The 17,930-nt window shown below is 42.3% G+C and overlaps 1 protein-coding gene across 7 annotated transcripts in view; it reads right to left on the bottom strand.

Moving 5' to 3' along the window:
- The window catches only part of LOC122541693 (uncharacterized), a 189,366-nt gene that overhangs the window by 154,906 nt on the left and 16,530 nt on the right, over positions 1-17,930 (bottom strand). For 5 of the 7 annotated variants that reach the window (XM_087982307.1, XM_087982308.1, XM_087982309.1 and 2 more), the window contains exon 6: positions 5,422-5,523. The exons of the other annotated variants lie outside the window; for them this stretch is intronic. In XM_087982307.1, coding sequence (XP_087838433.1) covers positions 5,422-5,523 — 102 coding nt within the window. The remainder of the gene's footprint in view (positions 1-5,421; positions 5,524-17,930) is intronic. 7 annotated transcript variants of the gene reach the window in all.

Below are 17,930 nucleotides of genomic sequence, written 5' to 3'. Positions count from 1 at the left end.
CTGCCCCTCCGAAGAAAAACCCACCCAAACCCATTCCCCTACCCCATATTTATCCCTGACTAACACATGGCCAATTCACCTAACCTGCACATCTTTGGATTGTGGGAGGAAACCAGAGCACCTGGAGGAAACCCACGCAGACACAGGGAGAATGTGCAAACTCCGCACAGACAGGCGGGAATCAAACCCAGGACCCTTGTGCTGTGAGGCAGCAGTGCTAACCACTAAGCCACCATGCCACCCAAATTGAATTGAATGGTGGAGCAGGCTTGAAGGACTGAAGGGCCCACTCTTCTCCTTTGTTCGGATGTTGAGGGAGGTCACATGCAATCGGCTCTGAACTTGGGCAAACCACAGAGATCAAAATGAGTGTGGTGTAGTGCTGCTTAAGATCTGTCAGCTCTGGGGGTCTCTCTCTCTCCAACAGCAATCAAGTGAAATTCACAGAATCACAAAATTGTTTCGGTGCAGAAGGAGGCCATTCTGCCCGTCATGTCTGTACTGGGTCTTCAAGCCAGCATCATTGCCCAATGTCAATCTCCTACCTTTTCCCCTTACAATAGCATTCCATTTCTATCCAGGTTAAAATCTAATGCTCTCTTAAATGTCTCAATCACATCTATAACCTGGAACGTTAAGTTGCCAGTCCTGCCCATCCTCTGAGTCATGTCTATAATTGCTATTATATCTCTGTCCCATGTTCCCAACCATGCCCTAAGTTCATCTGCCTTCCTGTTAGGTCTCTTGTATTGAAATAAATGCAGTTTAATTTATCAGTTCTACCATATTCTCTGCTTAGTTCCTGCATGTCTTGATTATTTGACTGAGCTGAAAATGTGTTGCTGGAAAAGCGCAGCAGGTCAGGCAGCATCCAGGGAACAGGAGAATCGACGTTTCGGGCATAAGCCCTTCTTCAGGAATGAGGCTGAAGAAGGGCTTATGCCCGAAACGTCGATTCTCCTGTTCCCTGGATGCTGCCTGACCTGCTGCGCTTTTCCAGCAACACATTTTCAGCTCTGATCTCCAGCATCTGCAGTCCTCACTTTCTCCTCCTTGATTATTTGACTCCCCTTTGTTCCTAACAGTACTAGTCTCAGACGAATCTCTTTCCAGAGGGATAGTGAGAAAAGAGATCAATCTGAGACTGGTACAGTTGGGAAAAGGCAGTAGGAGTATAGAACATAGAACATAGAACAATACAGCACAGAACAGGCCCTTCGGCCCACGATGTTGTGCCGAACATTTGTCCTAGCTTAAGCACCTATCCATGTACCTATCCAATTGCCACTTAAAGGTCACCAATGATTCTGACTCTGCCACTCCCACAGGCAGCGCATTCCATGCCCCCACTACTCTCTGGGTAAAGAACCTACCCCTGACATCCCCCTATACCTTCCACCCTTCACCTTAGATTTATGTCCCCTTGTAAAATTCTGTTGTACCGGGGGGAATAAGTTTCTGACTGTCTACTCTATCTATTTCCCTGATCATCTTATAAACCTCTATCAAGTCACCCCTCATCCTTCGCCGTTCCAATGAGAAAAGGCCTAGCACTCTCAACCTATCCTCGTACGACTTCCTCTCCATTCCAGGCAACATCCTGGTAAATCTCCTCTGCACACTCTCCAAAGCTTCCACATCTTTCCTGAAGTGAGGCGACCAGAACTGCACACAGTACTCCAAATGTGCCCTTATCAAGGTCCTGTACAGCTGCAACATCACCTCACGACTCTTGAATTCAATCCCTCTGCTAATGAACGCTAATACACCATAGGCCTTCTTACAAGCTCTATCCACCTGAGTGGCAACTTTCAAAGATCTATGAACATTGACCCCAAGATCCCTCTGCTCCTCCACCTTACTAAGAACCCTACCATTAACCCTGTATTCCGCATTCTTATTTGTCCTTCCAAAATGGACAACCTCACACTTGACAGGGTTGAACTCCATCTGCCACTCCTCAGCCCAGCTCTGCATCATATCTAAGTCCCTTTGCAGTTGACAACAGCCCTCCCTCACTATCCACAACTCCACCAATCTTCGTATACTTAAGAGGGAAGGGCATAAAGGGGATATGAGGTAGCTTTGGCAAATGGGGGTGTGTGGTTAAGGAGAATCCAAAGGGATTCTACAAATACATTAAGGACAAAAGGGTAACGAGGGAGAGAATAGGGTCCCTTAAAGATCCTCAAAGCAGCCAAGGAATCGCAGAAGATGGGGGAGATACTAAACGCGTATTTTACATGAGTGTTTATTATGGAGAATGATATGGAAAATATAGAACATGGGGAAATAAATAGCGACATCTTGAAAAATGTCCATATTACAGAGGAGGACGGACTGGACGTCAAAAAATGCATAAAGGTGAATAAATCCACGGGACCTGATCAGATGTACTCTTCAACCCCATGGAAACAGGTTCATTTACATGTGACCTTCATGTGGCAGAAATGGAAATTCTTCCTTTGTCCAAAATCATTTACAAGTCTGATCTGCACTTACAATTACAACATGCAAAGAGAGTTCAGCAGAAGGAATCTGTATCAACTCATTGTTAATTAAATCCCAAGCAATTCCACTTCTCTGCCCTCTCCACACAGGCCTGTATCAATCCCAATTCCACCTCCACTCTCCCATTCTCTCCCCATAGCCCTGTATCAATCCTAATCTAACTCTACTGCCCTGCTATCTCCCCACAGCCCTAAATCAATTTCAATTCTATTTCCACTGTCCTACTCTCTCTCTACAGTTCTGTATCAATTCCAAACTAACCCCTCATTCCAATCCCTCACCATTGCGCAGCAATTCACCAATGCTCCTTCAACAGTACCCTGCAAACCCACAGGAAAAAGTGAGGTCTGCAGATGCTGGAGATCAGAGCTGGAAATGTGTTGCTGGAAAAGCGCAGCAGGTCAGGCAGCATCCAGGGAACAGGAGAATCGACGTTTCGGGCAAAAGCCCTTCTTCAGGGTAATGCTGCATTACCCAAAACTTTGGGTAATGCAGCACAAATGGTGAAACTAGGACACTTCAACCATGATTGGAGTTAATGGAGAGAAGTTCCTAAAAGTTTATAAAATATTAATGGGAATGAAAAGGTTACAAGTGGGTCAAAGTGTTAAAAGTTTATGGTTTTAGATGGGGTTCAGGAGTTGCTCAACAGAAAATCGACAGGGACAGTCTTTAAGCTGACTGGAAAACTAACAACTGATTTCCTTTGCTAACCCAAGCTTTAACTAATAGACAGAATAACTGCTTCTTCACAGATAGATCTTCTATCTCACTCTGCAGGGCAGTGAGAGGAGTGCGGCAACTTTATTGGAGTTATGTACTTTCCTAGAGTATAATGAGCAGATACATGATTACACCTTCAATTCAAAAAGCTACTTTCTTGATTGATTTGCATGGAGTTTGTGAGGGATATTGAGTCCAAGAACATAGAGGGTTCAATGGCCTGAGGAGAACAGCATTCCGTCTTCTTCCGGTAACTGCCTGAACTTCAATAATCTGGCCTACAGTTCTGCTAATATGGAATCAGGATTAGGTTTGAGAAGTTATAATGTTATTGATCAAGTTAATTCAATGACTTACTACTTGAAACCTGGACTCTGACATATAGCCAGATAGGAAAAGGGATGTTAAAGAGCCAATGTTTTGAGCAACAGTTCAATCAGTTTCAAGCTTCTCAAATTGCCAGTGTAGCCATGATGTACCAGAACAATTTTGTGATTCTCTGAGACCAGAACTTTAATGAGCTTGTATTTTCCAGTGGGGCTCTGAAAGGATTCTTGCATGTACTATTAAATCGATATTAATTTCACTCGCAATTCTATCTCCTGCTGATTTCCTGTGAATCTCAAGAGATGCTTTGACTCTTATTATTTTAAGAAGTGATTCACAATGTTGTAAATTAGGACTACCCAGTCACTTAACGACCTGTTGAGTGAGACCCCAAGTGACCTCAGTCACTCTTCACTCTGAATGGTCTGGGGGAGGCGTGCTGCGATCAGGGCCAGGGTTGGCCTCTCACCCCAAAAACAGCTCAGTCTCTTATTGCCCACAAAGAATATTGGAAGTAAGGGCATTTGGTCTCTCAAACATTCTTCACCATGCAATAAGGCCAGGATTTACACGACTTTTACAAATGGAGTTCCGCAGGGATCAGTTCTGGGTCCTCTGCTGTTTGTAATTTTTATTAATGATTTGGATGAGGGAGTCGAAGGGTGGGTCAGTAAATTTGCAGATGATACAAAGATTGGTGGAGTTGTGGATAGTGAGGAGGGCTGTTGCCAGCTGCAAAGGGACTTAGATATGATGCAGAGCTGGGCTGAGGAGTGGCAGATGGAGTTCAACCCTGTCAAGTGTGAGGTTGTCCATTTTGGAAGGACAAATAAGAATGCGGAATACAGGGTTAACGGTAGGGTTCTTAGTAAGGTAGAGGAGCAGAGGGATCTTGGAGTCTATGTTCATAGATCTTTGAAAGTTGCCACTCAGGTGGATAGAGCTTGTAAGAAGGCCTATGGTGTATTAGCGTTCATTAGCAGAGGGATTGAATTCAAGAGTCGTGAGGTGATGTTGCAACTGTACAGGACTTTGGTTAGGCCACATTTGGAGTACTGTGTGCAGTTCTGGTCACCTCACTTTAGGAAAGATGTGGAAGCTTTGGAGAGGGTGCAGAGAAGATTTACCAGGATGTTGCCTGGAATGGAGAATAGGTCGTACGAGGATAGGTTGAGAGTGCTAGGCCTTTTCTCGTTGGAACGGCGAAGGATGAGGGGTGACTTGATAGAGGTTTATAAGATGATCAGAGGAATAGATAGAGTAGACAGTCAGAAATTTTTTCCCCCGGGTGCAACAGAATGTTACAAGGGGACATAAATTTAAGGTGAAGGGTGGAAGGTATAGGGGAGATGTCAGGGGTGGGTTCTTTACCCAGAGAGTGGTGGGGGCATGGAATGCGCTGCCTGTGGGAGTGGTAGAGTCAGAATCATTGGTGACCTTTAAGCGGCAATTGGATAGGTACATGGATGGGTGCTTAAGCTAGGACAAATGTTCGGCACAACATCGTGGGCCGAAGGGCCTGTTCTGTGCTGTATTGTTCTATGTTCTATACTCCTGAATAACCCTTTCTCCCACATCAATCAAAAATCTGTCGAACTCAGCCTTGAATATAGTCCATGACCCAATCTCCACAGGGATTCCCTGGGGAAGAGAATTCCAAGGAACAATAATATTTTAAAAGAAGAAATTCCTCCTCATCTCCATCTCAAATAGGAAATCCCTTATTTTGAGCGCCTGAGTCTCTAACTTCACCCAGGAGAGAATATATCTCCTCAGTGTCTATCCTGTCAAGTTTGTACATTTCATTAAGATTCCCACTCAATCTTCTAAACTTCAATGAAGTTAAGATTCAACTTTTACCTGGTTTCTCCTTTTTAGAATAATGAAAATGCTGGCAGCGAACAGTCCTATCACCAGCACACACAACGGTAAGCCTACACCAAGGCCCAGTGCCAAATCTCCCTGAAACAAAAAGACCAAGTTACTTTACAGAGCATCAGTAAGCTTTGAAATCCTGATTTTAACCCAGAGGACTTGGGTGAGGCATCATGGTCTTTATGTTAACTTTGCGCAAATGGATGTGGATTTAGAATGAGTTATGATCTCACGATGCTCTCCCAAATTCACACTGCAGTGCTTGAATTACACAACTCTTGTTTTTGATAGACCCTCTGTTTAAATACACCACGTTATAATAGTGGTCAGCTTGGCTTTACATTCCTGATTTATTCCCCTATCCAAATCAGATCCCTTGGTTTATGACACTCCCCATAAGTTATTGTAAGAATGATATTTTATGTAAGAAATACATTTGTAGCCTGAAGACTGGATTGCAGTGGGTCTTACAATGAAACATTTTTATATAGACTGCTACGTTTTCATCATCGATTTTAAATCATTTTTAGTTTAAGTTTCAGATTTAAAAAGTAGGATACCACTGACCCAACATGGCTGTGATCGCTTGACCAGCCCAGCTAACCCTGGAGTATATGAAACTAGCTGCCTTGGAATTACCATTTTAATCAAGAAACACTGTGGCTCATTGAAGCATCAAGAAATTTGTATTTCTAGTTTAATCCTCACTTACACAGTAACTGCCCACGGAAGCTGACCTGTACCTACCCACCCTGGAATGAAGCAATAACATAAGGATTACAAAGGTATGGTTTATCAACATCTGCCTTTGAGCAGAAATAAATAGGAAAGAGAGTAGATATAACATGAACTGATAACAGCAAGGAAAGCTATTCTCTTTCTTTCTTAATATTAGAAACCTTTTGTTTTCTGAGAAATCGAGATTATCTACATTAATTACCACTCCTGAAGAAACAGCTAATCCATTAGGACTCACATTTCACTCTCATAGCTCAAGGACTCTAAAGAATTTAAACTGTAACTTCCTCACCCTGTCTGCATAGATAGCCTCTTTTTAAGCATATTACCCGAGTTTATGTGCGTTTGATATAATGTTCTAATTACTTTTCACAGTTAACTAGGCAACGCATTTCCTCTTTCTTTCACTCAAGATAGTCTTCAAATTGCATCTTCATATTGATCTAGCCAAACTTTAATTGAATTGTGATAGCTGCAGACTAAAAATGAAAGATCATAACCACCAAGCGAAGGTAAAGGCAAGGGCTTGTTGTGTTATGTCTCACTGTCAGTATACCTTCAAAAGACATACACATAATATTATCACTAATATAGTATTTGGGTGGCACGGTGGCACAGTGGTTAGCACTGCTGCCTCACAGCGCCAGAGACCCGGGTTCAATTCCCACCTCAGGCGACTGACTGTGTGGAGTTTGCACATTCTCCCCGTGTCTGCGTGGGTTTCCTCCGGGTGCTCCGGTTTCCTCCCACAGTCCAAAGATGTGCAAGTCAGGTGAATTGGCCATGCTAAATTGCCCGTAGTGTTAGGTAAGGGGTAAATGTAGGGGTATGGGTGGGTTGCGCTTCGGCGGGGCGGTGTGGACTTGTTGGGCCAAAGGGCCTGTTTCCACACTGTACGTAATCTAATCTAATCTAATCTAATCTAATCTAATAGTATGCACAGAGGGCATCCTACTGAGGATCATTGGAAGCATGGTATGTTAATGCAAGTGTATTGCAACTGAATAACTTAATACTAGCCCAGTTCTTGCCTGCGAATGCAATAATGATATATAACAAAGAGTTGGAAGTTATGTCTGTTGTATCCTTCAATACCACATAACCTAAACATTGTGCATCAGCTAAAAGGTAAAACTCACATCATGGTCAGCAGGAGGGACCTTCGATCAAATACGCCAAAGCCTTGGGGTAGATATTTAGATAACTAATTGAAGGGCAACTGTATAACAGCTTTGCACAACAGAGAATTTGACAGCGACATTATCTCACTCTGTGACAGCAGCAATTATGTGAGAACAAAGAGTGCTATAAGTCTCTGGATATGGCACAAGAAAGAAAACAAAGCTAATGTCTTTTCATTGAAATGTAATTACTTTCAAGACAGAATAAACTTTTAAGTGTGCCTCAATTCAAAATAAAAGTTGTCATCCATTTATGAACTGAGACTGTACGACAGACTCAGCTACACTCTGTTCTGAGAGTTGATTAAAATAAATCTTTCATTACAGCTGCAGAAGAAGGGCTCATGCCCAAAATGTCGATTCTCCTGCTCCTTGGATGCTGCCTGCCCTGCTGCACTTTTCCAGCAACACATTTTCAGCTATCAACTTGGGTGGCAACTTTCAAGGATCAATTTACCTAGGCACTGAGATCTCTGCTTATCTACACTACCAAGAATCTTACCCTCAGCCAGGTACTCTTTATTCCTGTTGCTCCTTCCAAAGTGAATCAACTAACACCTTTCTGCATTAAACTCCATTTGTCATCTCTCAGTCCAGCTCTGCAGCTTATCTATGTCTCTCTGTAACCTGCAACATCCTTCAGCAGTGTCCACAATTCCACCAACCTTAGTGTCATCTGCAAATTTACTAACCCACCCTTCCATGTCTATGTCCAGGTCATTTATATAAATGACAAACAACAGTGGACCCAAAACAGATATATAATTTCCAGGGTTGTCTCTACTTCCCTTCTTAAACATGGAAACAACATTTGCTATCCTCCAATCTTCCAGCACTATTCCTGCAGACAATGACGACACTAAAGATCAAAACCAATGGCTCGGCAATCTCCTTCCTTCTTCTCAGAGAATCCTAGAATAAATCCCATCTGGCCCAGGTGACTTATCTATTTTTACACTTTCCAGAATTGCTAACACCTCCTCCTTATGCACCTCAATCCCATCTAGTCCAATAGCCTGTATCTCAGTATTCTCCTTGTCCACATGGAATAATATCAACCCTCCTTATGAACTTTGAGCTTTGCAACATGAAGGTCATTGTTGTGTGATAAAAAATGTAGGCCTTGCTGCATTTGGGTCTGAAAGGAATTGAAAGGGTTAATACTGAGGCATACCATAAGCACCATCCATGATGATAATGTCATATGGACTTGTGGGCAGAACCACTTCGGAGTTCCAAGGAGTGAGACTTAACATCCAAGTCTTCCTCAAAATGTTTGTAAGAATGCCTACCATTCCAATGTAACTAGATCCTAACATGCAATAAACTAGATCTTATTCTTTGTAATAGACCATCCTAGTTAGACTAGAAAGTGGATTACCTCACTACACTAGGAAAATCAGGCCTGTAGCTCTCTACAGTACTACTGAAAACAAAAACATTTTTTTCAAAGCTTTTTGCCCTGCACTCATTCAGACAATTCACAAGAATACAAATTCAAGGGGAAAACAAATATTTATGGGTAGATAGGATTGTTTGGCTATTGGTCACTGATGGGTAAAGGCGAGGTCAGGGACAATGCACTAATTGTTGATGATTGACAGTCAACTCCAATCTTTAGATATCTACACAAAAAGGACTGCAACAGCGATCCTCAACAGCCTCAGAATGGGGTGGCTCAGTGGTTAGCACTGCTGCCTTACAGCTCCATGAACCTCAGTTCGATTCCTCCTCGGTGACTGTCTGTGTGGAGTTTGCATGTTCTCCCCGTGTCTGTGTGGGTTCCTTCTAGGTGCCATGGTTTCCTCCCACAGTCCAAAGATGTGCACATTAGGTGAACTGGCCATGCTAAATTACCCATAGTGTCCAGGGATGTGTAAGCTAGGTTGACTGGCCAAGCGAAATGCAGGGTTACTGGGAGGATGGGGGTGCCTGGTGTGTTACTCTCTGGAGGGTGTGGACTCAATGAACTGAATGGCCTCCTTCCACACAGTAGGGATTCTATGAAACTATGAAGGACATAACAGCATTCTGAATGGCAGTGATGTGGATTGGATTTGACTGCTCATTCAACATATGGTGAGCAATGATAAGGCATATCCAGCATTAGGTTTAAGTTGCCCACTAATACAAAGCAGTAAACAGCAGGGAAGAACTGAAAATTTAGAAACAAAATCTCTATAGGATGAATCCCTTGGGTAAACCTCCAACGAAAGGTAAAAGCATTTCAGAACTGGTAAGAGATGTGCTGCAACAGGACAGCTAGTTACAATTGATTCTCCCTCAGTTCAGAAGTAAGAAAACTTATTCCAAAGACTCTAAATCTTTGGTGGATCAGGAGAAACTTGATAGTAGTAACTCAGGCTGGAAAGGCAGCATGTTAAATTCGACGCTAAATCAAGTTAATTGAACTAATGCACTTCTGCACACAATCGAAAGCACAGCTGACAATATAATATCTTGCCAAAGGGTTAAGGAAACAGCAGAAACATTGAAGAGCTACTGAAGTCATTGACAATCACTTCATTCTTGGAATTAATACAATTCTACAAAGAACAAGATTTAACAGAAGAGTTCCACATCGAGGGAAATCTATAGATTATTTAATTAATGATCACAACAGATTAGCATAAAGAATTAGACTGTGGCCACTTCAAGTCAGAATTAATTTGAGACAGGATTGCTGTGCAAATTGCTGATGAGTCTTGTCAGATTTATTATATCCAAAGAAGGCCTGTCTATAGAGAAAGCTGTTCAAATGTTGAGTAAAGCAAATGTCTGGAAGTAACTAAGACCAGTCCTAAGAGGATAAGATCAACATTGGAACAGGAGCTCAAGGGAGCTTATTTAATTCTAATAATGCAAGACCACAAACAAGGCATCTGAAAACTGGGATTTGAGGTTTGTCCTCAAGTCTCTGTAAACTGTTTGAACGATAGGGTTTGGGGCCTGGCTTTGCTGCTCCTCTCCCTTGTAAAATTGCTGTCTCTTGTATGCAGCTGTAAATGTAACTGTTTGTTGTAAACTTTTTGTAATTTGTTTAATAAAATTAAAAAAAAAACAAGGCATCTGAGCAAACAAGACAGCGGCTAACACAGCCACCAGACATTAAAAGTCCTTGTCAACATTGAGGAGGGAGACACAGTTTCAACAAAATATGAAATCAAATAGCTATCTACAAAAAAGATGTTAATGATGTAGAATTGCTTACAACAGAAGAAATACCTAAAGGCTTCTTCGGGAAAACAGATGATCCATGATTCTATGATCCAGACTCTGCCTTTTGGCAAATTTATTTATGACAATGGTCAACTCAAGAATTTTACAATATTGCAGCCAATATCAAATAGTGAGAATTGTGATCTTCATTGTTTCTTTTATCATTTTTGGTTTGGAGCTGTGAACTGTGAGGTGGGAGCTGAAAGTAACTTTTGGATTGTGAGCAACAGCTTGTTTTAAAAAGAAGAGGAGAACAAACAAACTGATATCTATTTATGAGGCCAGCCCTGGAAGTCAATTAAAGGTGGATTCTTGAGTACTGTATATACATTTTGACTCTGAAGAGGTATTATGCTCAAATAATGGCAGATGCTTGAATGGTAACAGGGCATCATTGGGAGGTTAGTACCAAGAGAACATTCAAAATAAATATAGGAAAAGAAATTTGAACAGGCGTTTGAACTGTGTTAAAGTCAGAAAGAGTTTGGCTACTATAGTTGTAGGATTGATTGTTCTCTGGAATTCCTCCTGTTACCAACTTATTGGAACTCCAGTGAATAGAATCTCAGTTATAATAATTCAATGAACATTCCTCAGAACCTATTGGTAGCTATTTACATTGACTGGTGCCATCAGAAACCAGATACAATCCTATGTACCTATGATTCTATGGATCATGGAATCAACTTAACCAACTGGCCAGTTAGATCTCATTTATTTTCCCTTTCAGTTTATCTCTTAACTATGGTTGTTTGTCTGTCAGCATGTGAGTGAGGGCAAGAATCAAAGAAGATTGGGTTTAAATCATTGACATTAATTACCCTGTTGTTTAATTTTGCTCTGCTAAAGCTACTGTATTAATAATACATTGTTAATCATTTTTCTTAAGCTACAAACGGTATTGGTTATTCACAATGTCTAGTACTGTATTAGTTATTTTAGAAGTCTGGGGAGGAACCATTGGGGCAGTTCTGAAAGTCATTGAGCATTTCAATTTACTGTGTTGTCAACACAGGGATAGGGAGGCTGATCTCATTTGGTTGTGTTGTAACATGAGTCAACGTGTAGGTATCAACCTAGGATTTTCCAGGCTAGCCAAAATTAAGCTAAATGAAATCAGGAGACAAGATCTGAAGGGTCGCGATGACCCGAAGATTAGAAAGTGTTTAAAGCATCTACAATGATTAAGTAAACAATATCAGGAGCCAACATAGCACTTGAGATTGCTACAAGTACCTTTCCCATAATCAAGAATTCATAGAATCCCTACAGTGTGGAAACAGGCCATTTGGCCAAAAAAGTCCACACCAACCCTCTGAAGAGTAACCGCCTCAGACCCATTCCCCTACCCTATTACTCTACTTTTACCCCTGACTAATGCACCTAACCTACACATCCCTGAACAGTATGGGCGATTTAGCCTGGCCAATTCATCTAACCTGCACATCTTTGGATTTTGGGAAGAAATCGGAGCACCTGGAGGAAACCCACACAGACACCGGGAGAATGGGCAAACGGCACCAAAGGCTGGAATCAAACCTGTGTCCCTGGTGCTGTAAGGCAACAGTGTTAACCACTAAGCCACAATGCTACCGAATCATTGAGCCACTACGCAGCCCAAAAGTTCTCAATCTTGAGTAGGAAGCCATGATTTTACCTCAGTCTTACCCAATAGGTGGATGATACTAAACACTAGAGGATAAGGGACTCCCCTGAACTGGAATACCCTCATTCATTTCCAGAGTTAGGGAAGCTGAATACTGCATACAGCATTATACTGAAAATTGATGCTAACTCATTATGTCGCTACACACACAGGAAGTTTTCATATTCATTAATGAAGCAAGTCGAGACAAAACATGCAGGAATGACCACAATGGCTACAATTTCCCTTGCCACAAAACCAAACTGAGTAATGCTCAGGTACCCACTACGTCAGAGTCTGAATGGTGCGATTGGAATTTGTGTTAGCCTTTCACAGTTTATCAATACAGTGGCAGGAAAAACAACATCCTATGTCCAGTCAATGTCCAGTTATTAACTAAAATATCTGAAAGTAGAGTTTTTGTGAAAATGCAATGCAAATAGTGGATTCTGCAGCTGTCATTGGATAAACAATCAAGATTCCTTTTTCTGTTCATAACTCCATTTAAGAGATTTTGTTTCACCAAATGATCATTCAGACTTGTCTCAGTCACCGTTTCCGGCATAAGCCCTTCATCAGGAGCACTCACTTTCTCCTCTCTGAAGGGCCAGTGGCTTGGCCATGAAAGCATCTTGAGCATGGATCACAATGAGGACATGTACAATTGTATGGGGAAACGATTGCTCATTCCAGTTTCACTTCAGGGGAAGCTAGGTCCAGGGAGACTTGGGGACCACCAAGTGCAGATCCAGAGCTTGGTCAGTGATGTAGTGGTCTGGCATCTCCAAGGACATTGAAGACATCATCACTGATTGAAAGACCTGCTGAGAGAGTCACTGGTCTAGGAACATTTGGTACAGATCAATTTGTTTGTGTAAGATGTCATTGATCATTTCTCTAAATGGTGAGAGGTCAGGAAGTCACACAGCACAACTACCAGTGTAGTTATCCGAGCCTTATGTGAGATATTTACAATCCTCGGAATCCTATGTGGTTATTTCCTACAACCAACCAAAGTTTGCTAATGAGTGAGGCAGTCAATTTTCAGCCATTTCTGGGTTTGAATATGCAATTGAGTTAGTGCACAATCGAGTGATAAAGCCAAGACTGTGGTCAGGACATTAAGTCACTGTTGAAGAAGAATATTAGCTTCTGTATGACACCACAGATTAGAAATCCATCCCATTCTGATATAGTCTAGCACTATTGGTGATGCTGATGGGCAGAAAGCCATTCCCCATCCTTCCAAAGATGTTGACTCCACATTAAAACCTACAGGACTATTAAGACATATATAACAAGGAGCAGTTCTATCGGGTGCAACAGCTGCACACGACAGTAGGTGTTATCGTGAAGCATGAAGGTTATATTTAGTACCAGACAGCAAGTATGGATCATGGATCTGAATGAAAGAAGTATAGTCTAAGGCTGTGCGAGGATCAGCAGAGATTGCACATTGTCTGCATTGCCAACAGGTTCCTACAAATGAAGCCCAGGAACCTGATCCCATTACCGGTTAATCATCAAGAAACTGAACGATTGGGAAGGAATCCAATCAGAAACTTAATACCAAAGAGGACCAAAAGTATTCAGATGCCAGGAAGTAAATAAACAACAAGTCTTCCACCTAGAAAACCACAAATCTTCCAAGTCTGAAGATAACATGTTCTGAAAGCAAACTGAAACCTCGAGACTGCCTGAATTTTGAAGTCAGAGACTTGAGGAGATAGCATATATTCATGTAGGTAATTACATCTATTAATAATGAGGAATAAAGCAGGTATCGTACAGGGGTCTGAAAGAGTTAGTACTGAAGTGTACCTTAAGAACCAACCGCCGTGATGTCTTGTGGGCCTTAAAGCTTGGGGTTTCCAAAGAGCAAGGTTCCTCCTCAAACTCTGTGTAACAATGCCCATCATATCAATGTATCCGAACATTTGGTTGTAAACGTATGGTACAGTTTATTCTTGCTAGTGTTTTACACCATTACACCGGCTCAAGCAGGCCCTGTAGATTTCTTCACCTAAAGGAGGCTGGTGAGAACAGCCTTCATCATGAGAAGCAATCCATACTGGGTGGTGGGTTGACAGAGACATAGAAACAGGCCCAAAATCAATTACAGTGCGGCCTTCTTTTGATTGAGGCCGTTGTATGTTTGAGGGGAAAGTGAGGACTGCAGATGCTGGAGATCAGAGCTGAAAATGTGTTGCTGGAAAAGTGCAGCAGGTCAGGCAGCATCCAAGGAACAGGAGAATCGACGTTTCGGGCATAAGCCCTTCTTCAGGAATGCATTCCTGAAGAAGGGCTTATGCCCGAAACGTCGATTCTCCTGTTCCTTGGATGCTGCCTGACCTGCTGTGCTTTTCCAGCAACACATTTTCAGCTGTTGTATGTTTATAAGGCTCAGGAGCCACAACACAGTAACTGAGGGATGGCTGCAGCCAGTTGAGGGAAGCAACAGATCACACACAGCGGAGGCCCTTAACTAACATTGGTTTTTTGCTTTATTCTGGCTGGGCAGCATTTATTGCCCATCCCTAATTGTTCTTGAGAAGGTGGTGGAAAGCTGCCTTTTGAACCACTGCTGTCTATGCACTGTAGGTAGACCCACAATGCCTTTAGGGAGGGATTTCAACCCAGCGACACTGACGGGATGGTGACACATTTCCAAGTCAGGATGGTGAGTGGCTTGGAGGGGAACCTGAAGGTGGCGCTGCTGCTCTTTTCCTTCTGGATGCAAGTGGTCATGGCTTTGAAAGGAGCTATCTAAGGAGCGTTGTGAATGCCTGCAGTGCATATCGTGGATAGTACACACTGCTGTGACTGATCGTCAGTGCTGAAGGGAGTGAATGTTTGTAGATGTGGTGCCAACCAAGCAGTACTTTTGTCTTGGATAGTGCCGAGCTTCTGGAGTGTTATTGGAGCTGCACCCATCCAGTCAAGTGGGGGAGTACTCCATCACACGCCGGGGAGTCAAGAGGTGACTTACTCGCTGTAGGACTCATACCCTCTGACCTGCTCTTGTAGCCACAGGGTTTATATGTGCTCTTCGATTTCGGGTCAATTGTAACCCCCAGATGTGATAGAAGGGTACTCAGCATCCCATTAACACCTCCTTTTGTTCTGTAACCACCATGACTTTTGTCATTTAAACTCTCTTACCTTCTGCATCTACATTAGAGTGGTGCTGGAAAAGCACAGCCGGTCAGGCAGCATCCGAAGAGCAGGAAAATCGATGTTTCGGGCAAAAGCCCTTCATCAGGACTTCTGCCCGAAACGTTGATTTTCCTGCTTCTCGGATGCTGTCTGACCGGCTGTGCTTTTCCAGCACCACTCTAATGTAGACTGATTTCCAGCATCTCCAGTCCTCATTTTTGCCTTTCTCCTTCCTTCTGCCCTAACACACTTTCCCTTTTATATTTCCTGGCCCTCCTCTCTAAGAAGCTCAAAACTGTTCACTGTATTTCAATTGTGATTAGTACCTCGCACAATTTTGGTAACACCTCCCTACCTTTATACTCCATACCTTCTGAAATAAAGGCCAACATTCCATTTGCCTTCATTGTCACCCAGTAGCTTTTAGTGATTCCTGGATGAGAACTCCCAAATCTGTTATATCGCTCTCTATAGTCTTTCTCCATTTAAATAATATTCAGCTGTTCTATTCTTCCTGCCAAAACATATAATATCACATTTCCCCATATCGTATTCCATCTGCCAAATCTTTGCGCACTCACTTAACCTGCTTATAATCTCTCTGCTGCCTCTGTGTCATCCTCACCACTTGCTTTCCCACCTATTTGTTCCTGTCATCACAGACTTGGCAAAAGTATGTTCACTGACATCATCCAAGTCATTAGTGCATCTTGTAAATAATCATAGCCCCAGCACTGATCCCTGTGCCACTCCTATAATTACAGATCATCATCCTGAAAATACCCCTTACGTCAACTCTGTATTTTATTAACTAACCAATTCTCTAACCATGCTAATATACTGCCTCCAACACCATGGGCACCTATCTTATTAAGTAGCATAATGTGTGGTATCTTATCAAATACCATCTGGGAAATCCAAATATATTGCAGCCACTAGTTCCCCTTTATTTATCCTGCTTATTACTTCTGCAAAAGAATTCTATTAGATTTGCCACGCATTATTTCCCCATATGAAGCCATGCTGACTCTACTTGATGCATTCCTAAGCACTTTGTTACACATGCCTTCTAACAGACCCTAACATTTTCCAATAACAGATGTTAAGCCAATAGGCCTATAATTACCTTTTCTTCTGTCTCCTTCCTTTTTAAATAAAGGTGTTACATTGGCGGTTTTCCGATTCTCTGGGGTGCTTGGACCACTGCAAAGGTGTTTATGTTTCACAGCATCAGAGTCACTTACAAAGAGGGCAATCTGCTGGAGGATAGTTTGCTGACTTGTTGGGAGACATTCCAAATACCTTTGAGCACTGGCGTCTGTCACCAAGCTGTCACCAACCTGCACTTGGCTGCAAACTAGCACAGGGTGCATCTCCTCAGAAATAAACAAAATGGGGTTCAGGTTTTGGGTCATTAGGTTTAATGAAAAGGGTTTCGATCTGAAGTGTTGACTCTTGTTCTCTCTCCACAGAAGCTACTGAGTCCCTTCCAACATATTTAACTTTTATTTCAGATGGTCAGCCAGCACTGTTTTGATTTTGATTGCCTGACGTCAGTCTGAGTTTCCAATGCAGCAGGTACTGTGTGGTTTCTCACTGAGCGGAGCAGATGCTGAGGCAATGGTCTTCAGATTCTGCAGCATGGGCATAATGAAGGGCAACCAAACTCCAGGTTCAACATAAAACCTTAATCCCAGGCTCCTCTGTGCTAGGAACCTGAGGTAAGAGCTATAAATGTTGTTAGGAGAGTGATGGAGATGTGATGAATTGAGTGAGTAGATAATTTATGTGATTTGAAATGTTGACTCGGATTGCTCATAATAGATCATGGAGTTTCATCGTGCACTAAATACAGGGCCTCAGGGCTATGCTCCTAGCATTGATGACCAGAGTTCTCTAGTTATTGTCTCTTCTTCACCTCCTTCACGCAATCTCTGCTATCGCATGCCATCTTGCTCATACACTTCCAAAGTCAGCTCCAGCTCCTGCTCCAACCAGAACGTAGCTCCCTTTTAAGAGGACACAATTTCTTTTAAAAGTTAAAAATCGCACAACACCAAGTTACAGTCCAACAGGTTTATTTGGAAGCACTAGCTTTCAGAGCACTGCTCCTTCAGCAGGTGTTTGTGGAGAATAAGATCATAAGACACAGAATTTATAGCAAAAGTTTACAGTGCGATGTAACTGAAATTATAAATTGAAAAAGATCTGGATTGTTTGTTAAGTCTCTCGTCTGTTAGAATGAGCATGTTGGTTTCAGCTCTTTCATATGTAAATCGCAAAACATTTTTAAAAGTTACATTCTCAAGTGAACTTTAACAATTGGTGTCATGTTGGCTCAGATAATGCATTGAAGATATGAGGTGCCCTGTGTGAGACTGTCTGTGCCGCAATGGTCAGACTGATTCTAATCTAAAAACTGATTTACAGAATCTTACATGGGTTCATGCAGTTTTTGAGCAAGTTAAAATGTAATTCTGCAAGTACAAATTTACCCCACAAACTTATATATGTATGGTGTGCAGGTGGGTGGGTGTCAGTGGGGGTTGGGGGGT

This window comes from Chiloscyllium plagiosum, unplaced genomic scaffold (genome assembly GCF_037043375.1).
Source record: "Chiloscyllium plagiosum isolate Xiang-an unplaced genomic scaffold, Cpla_swu_hap1 HiC_scaffold_43, whole genome shotgun sequence".
Lineage (NCBI taxonomy): Eukaryota > Metazoa > Chordata > Chondrichthyes > Orectolobiformes > Hemiscylliidae > Chiloscyllium > Chiloscyllium plagiosum.
Note: the sequence above shows the minus strand (reverse complement) of the source record. Positions and strands in the feature narration are given on the sequence as shown.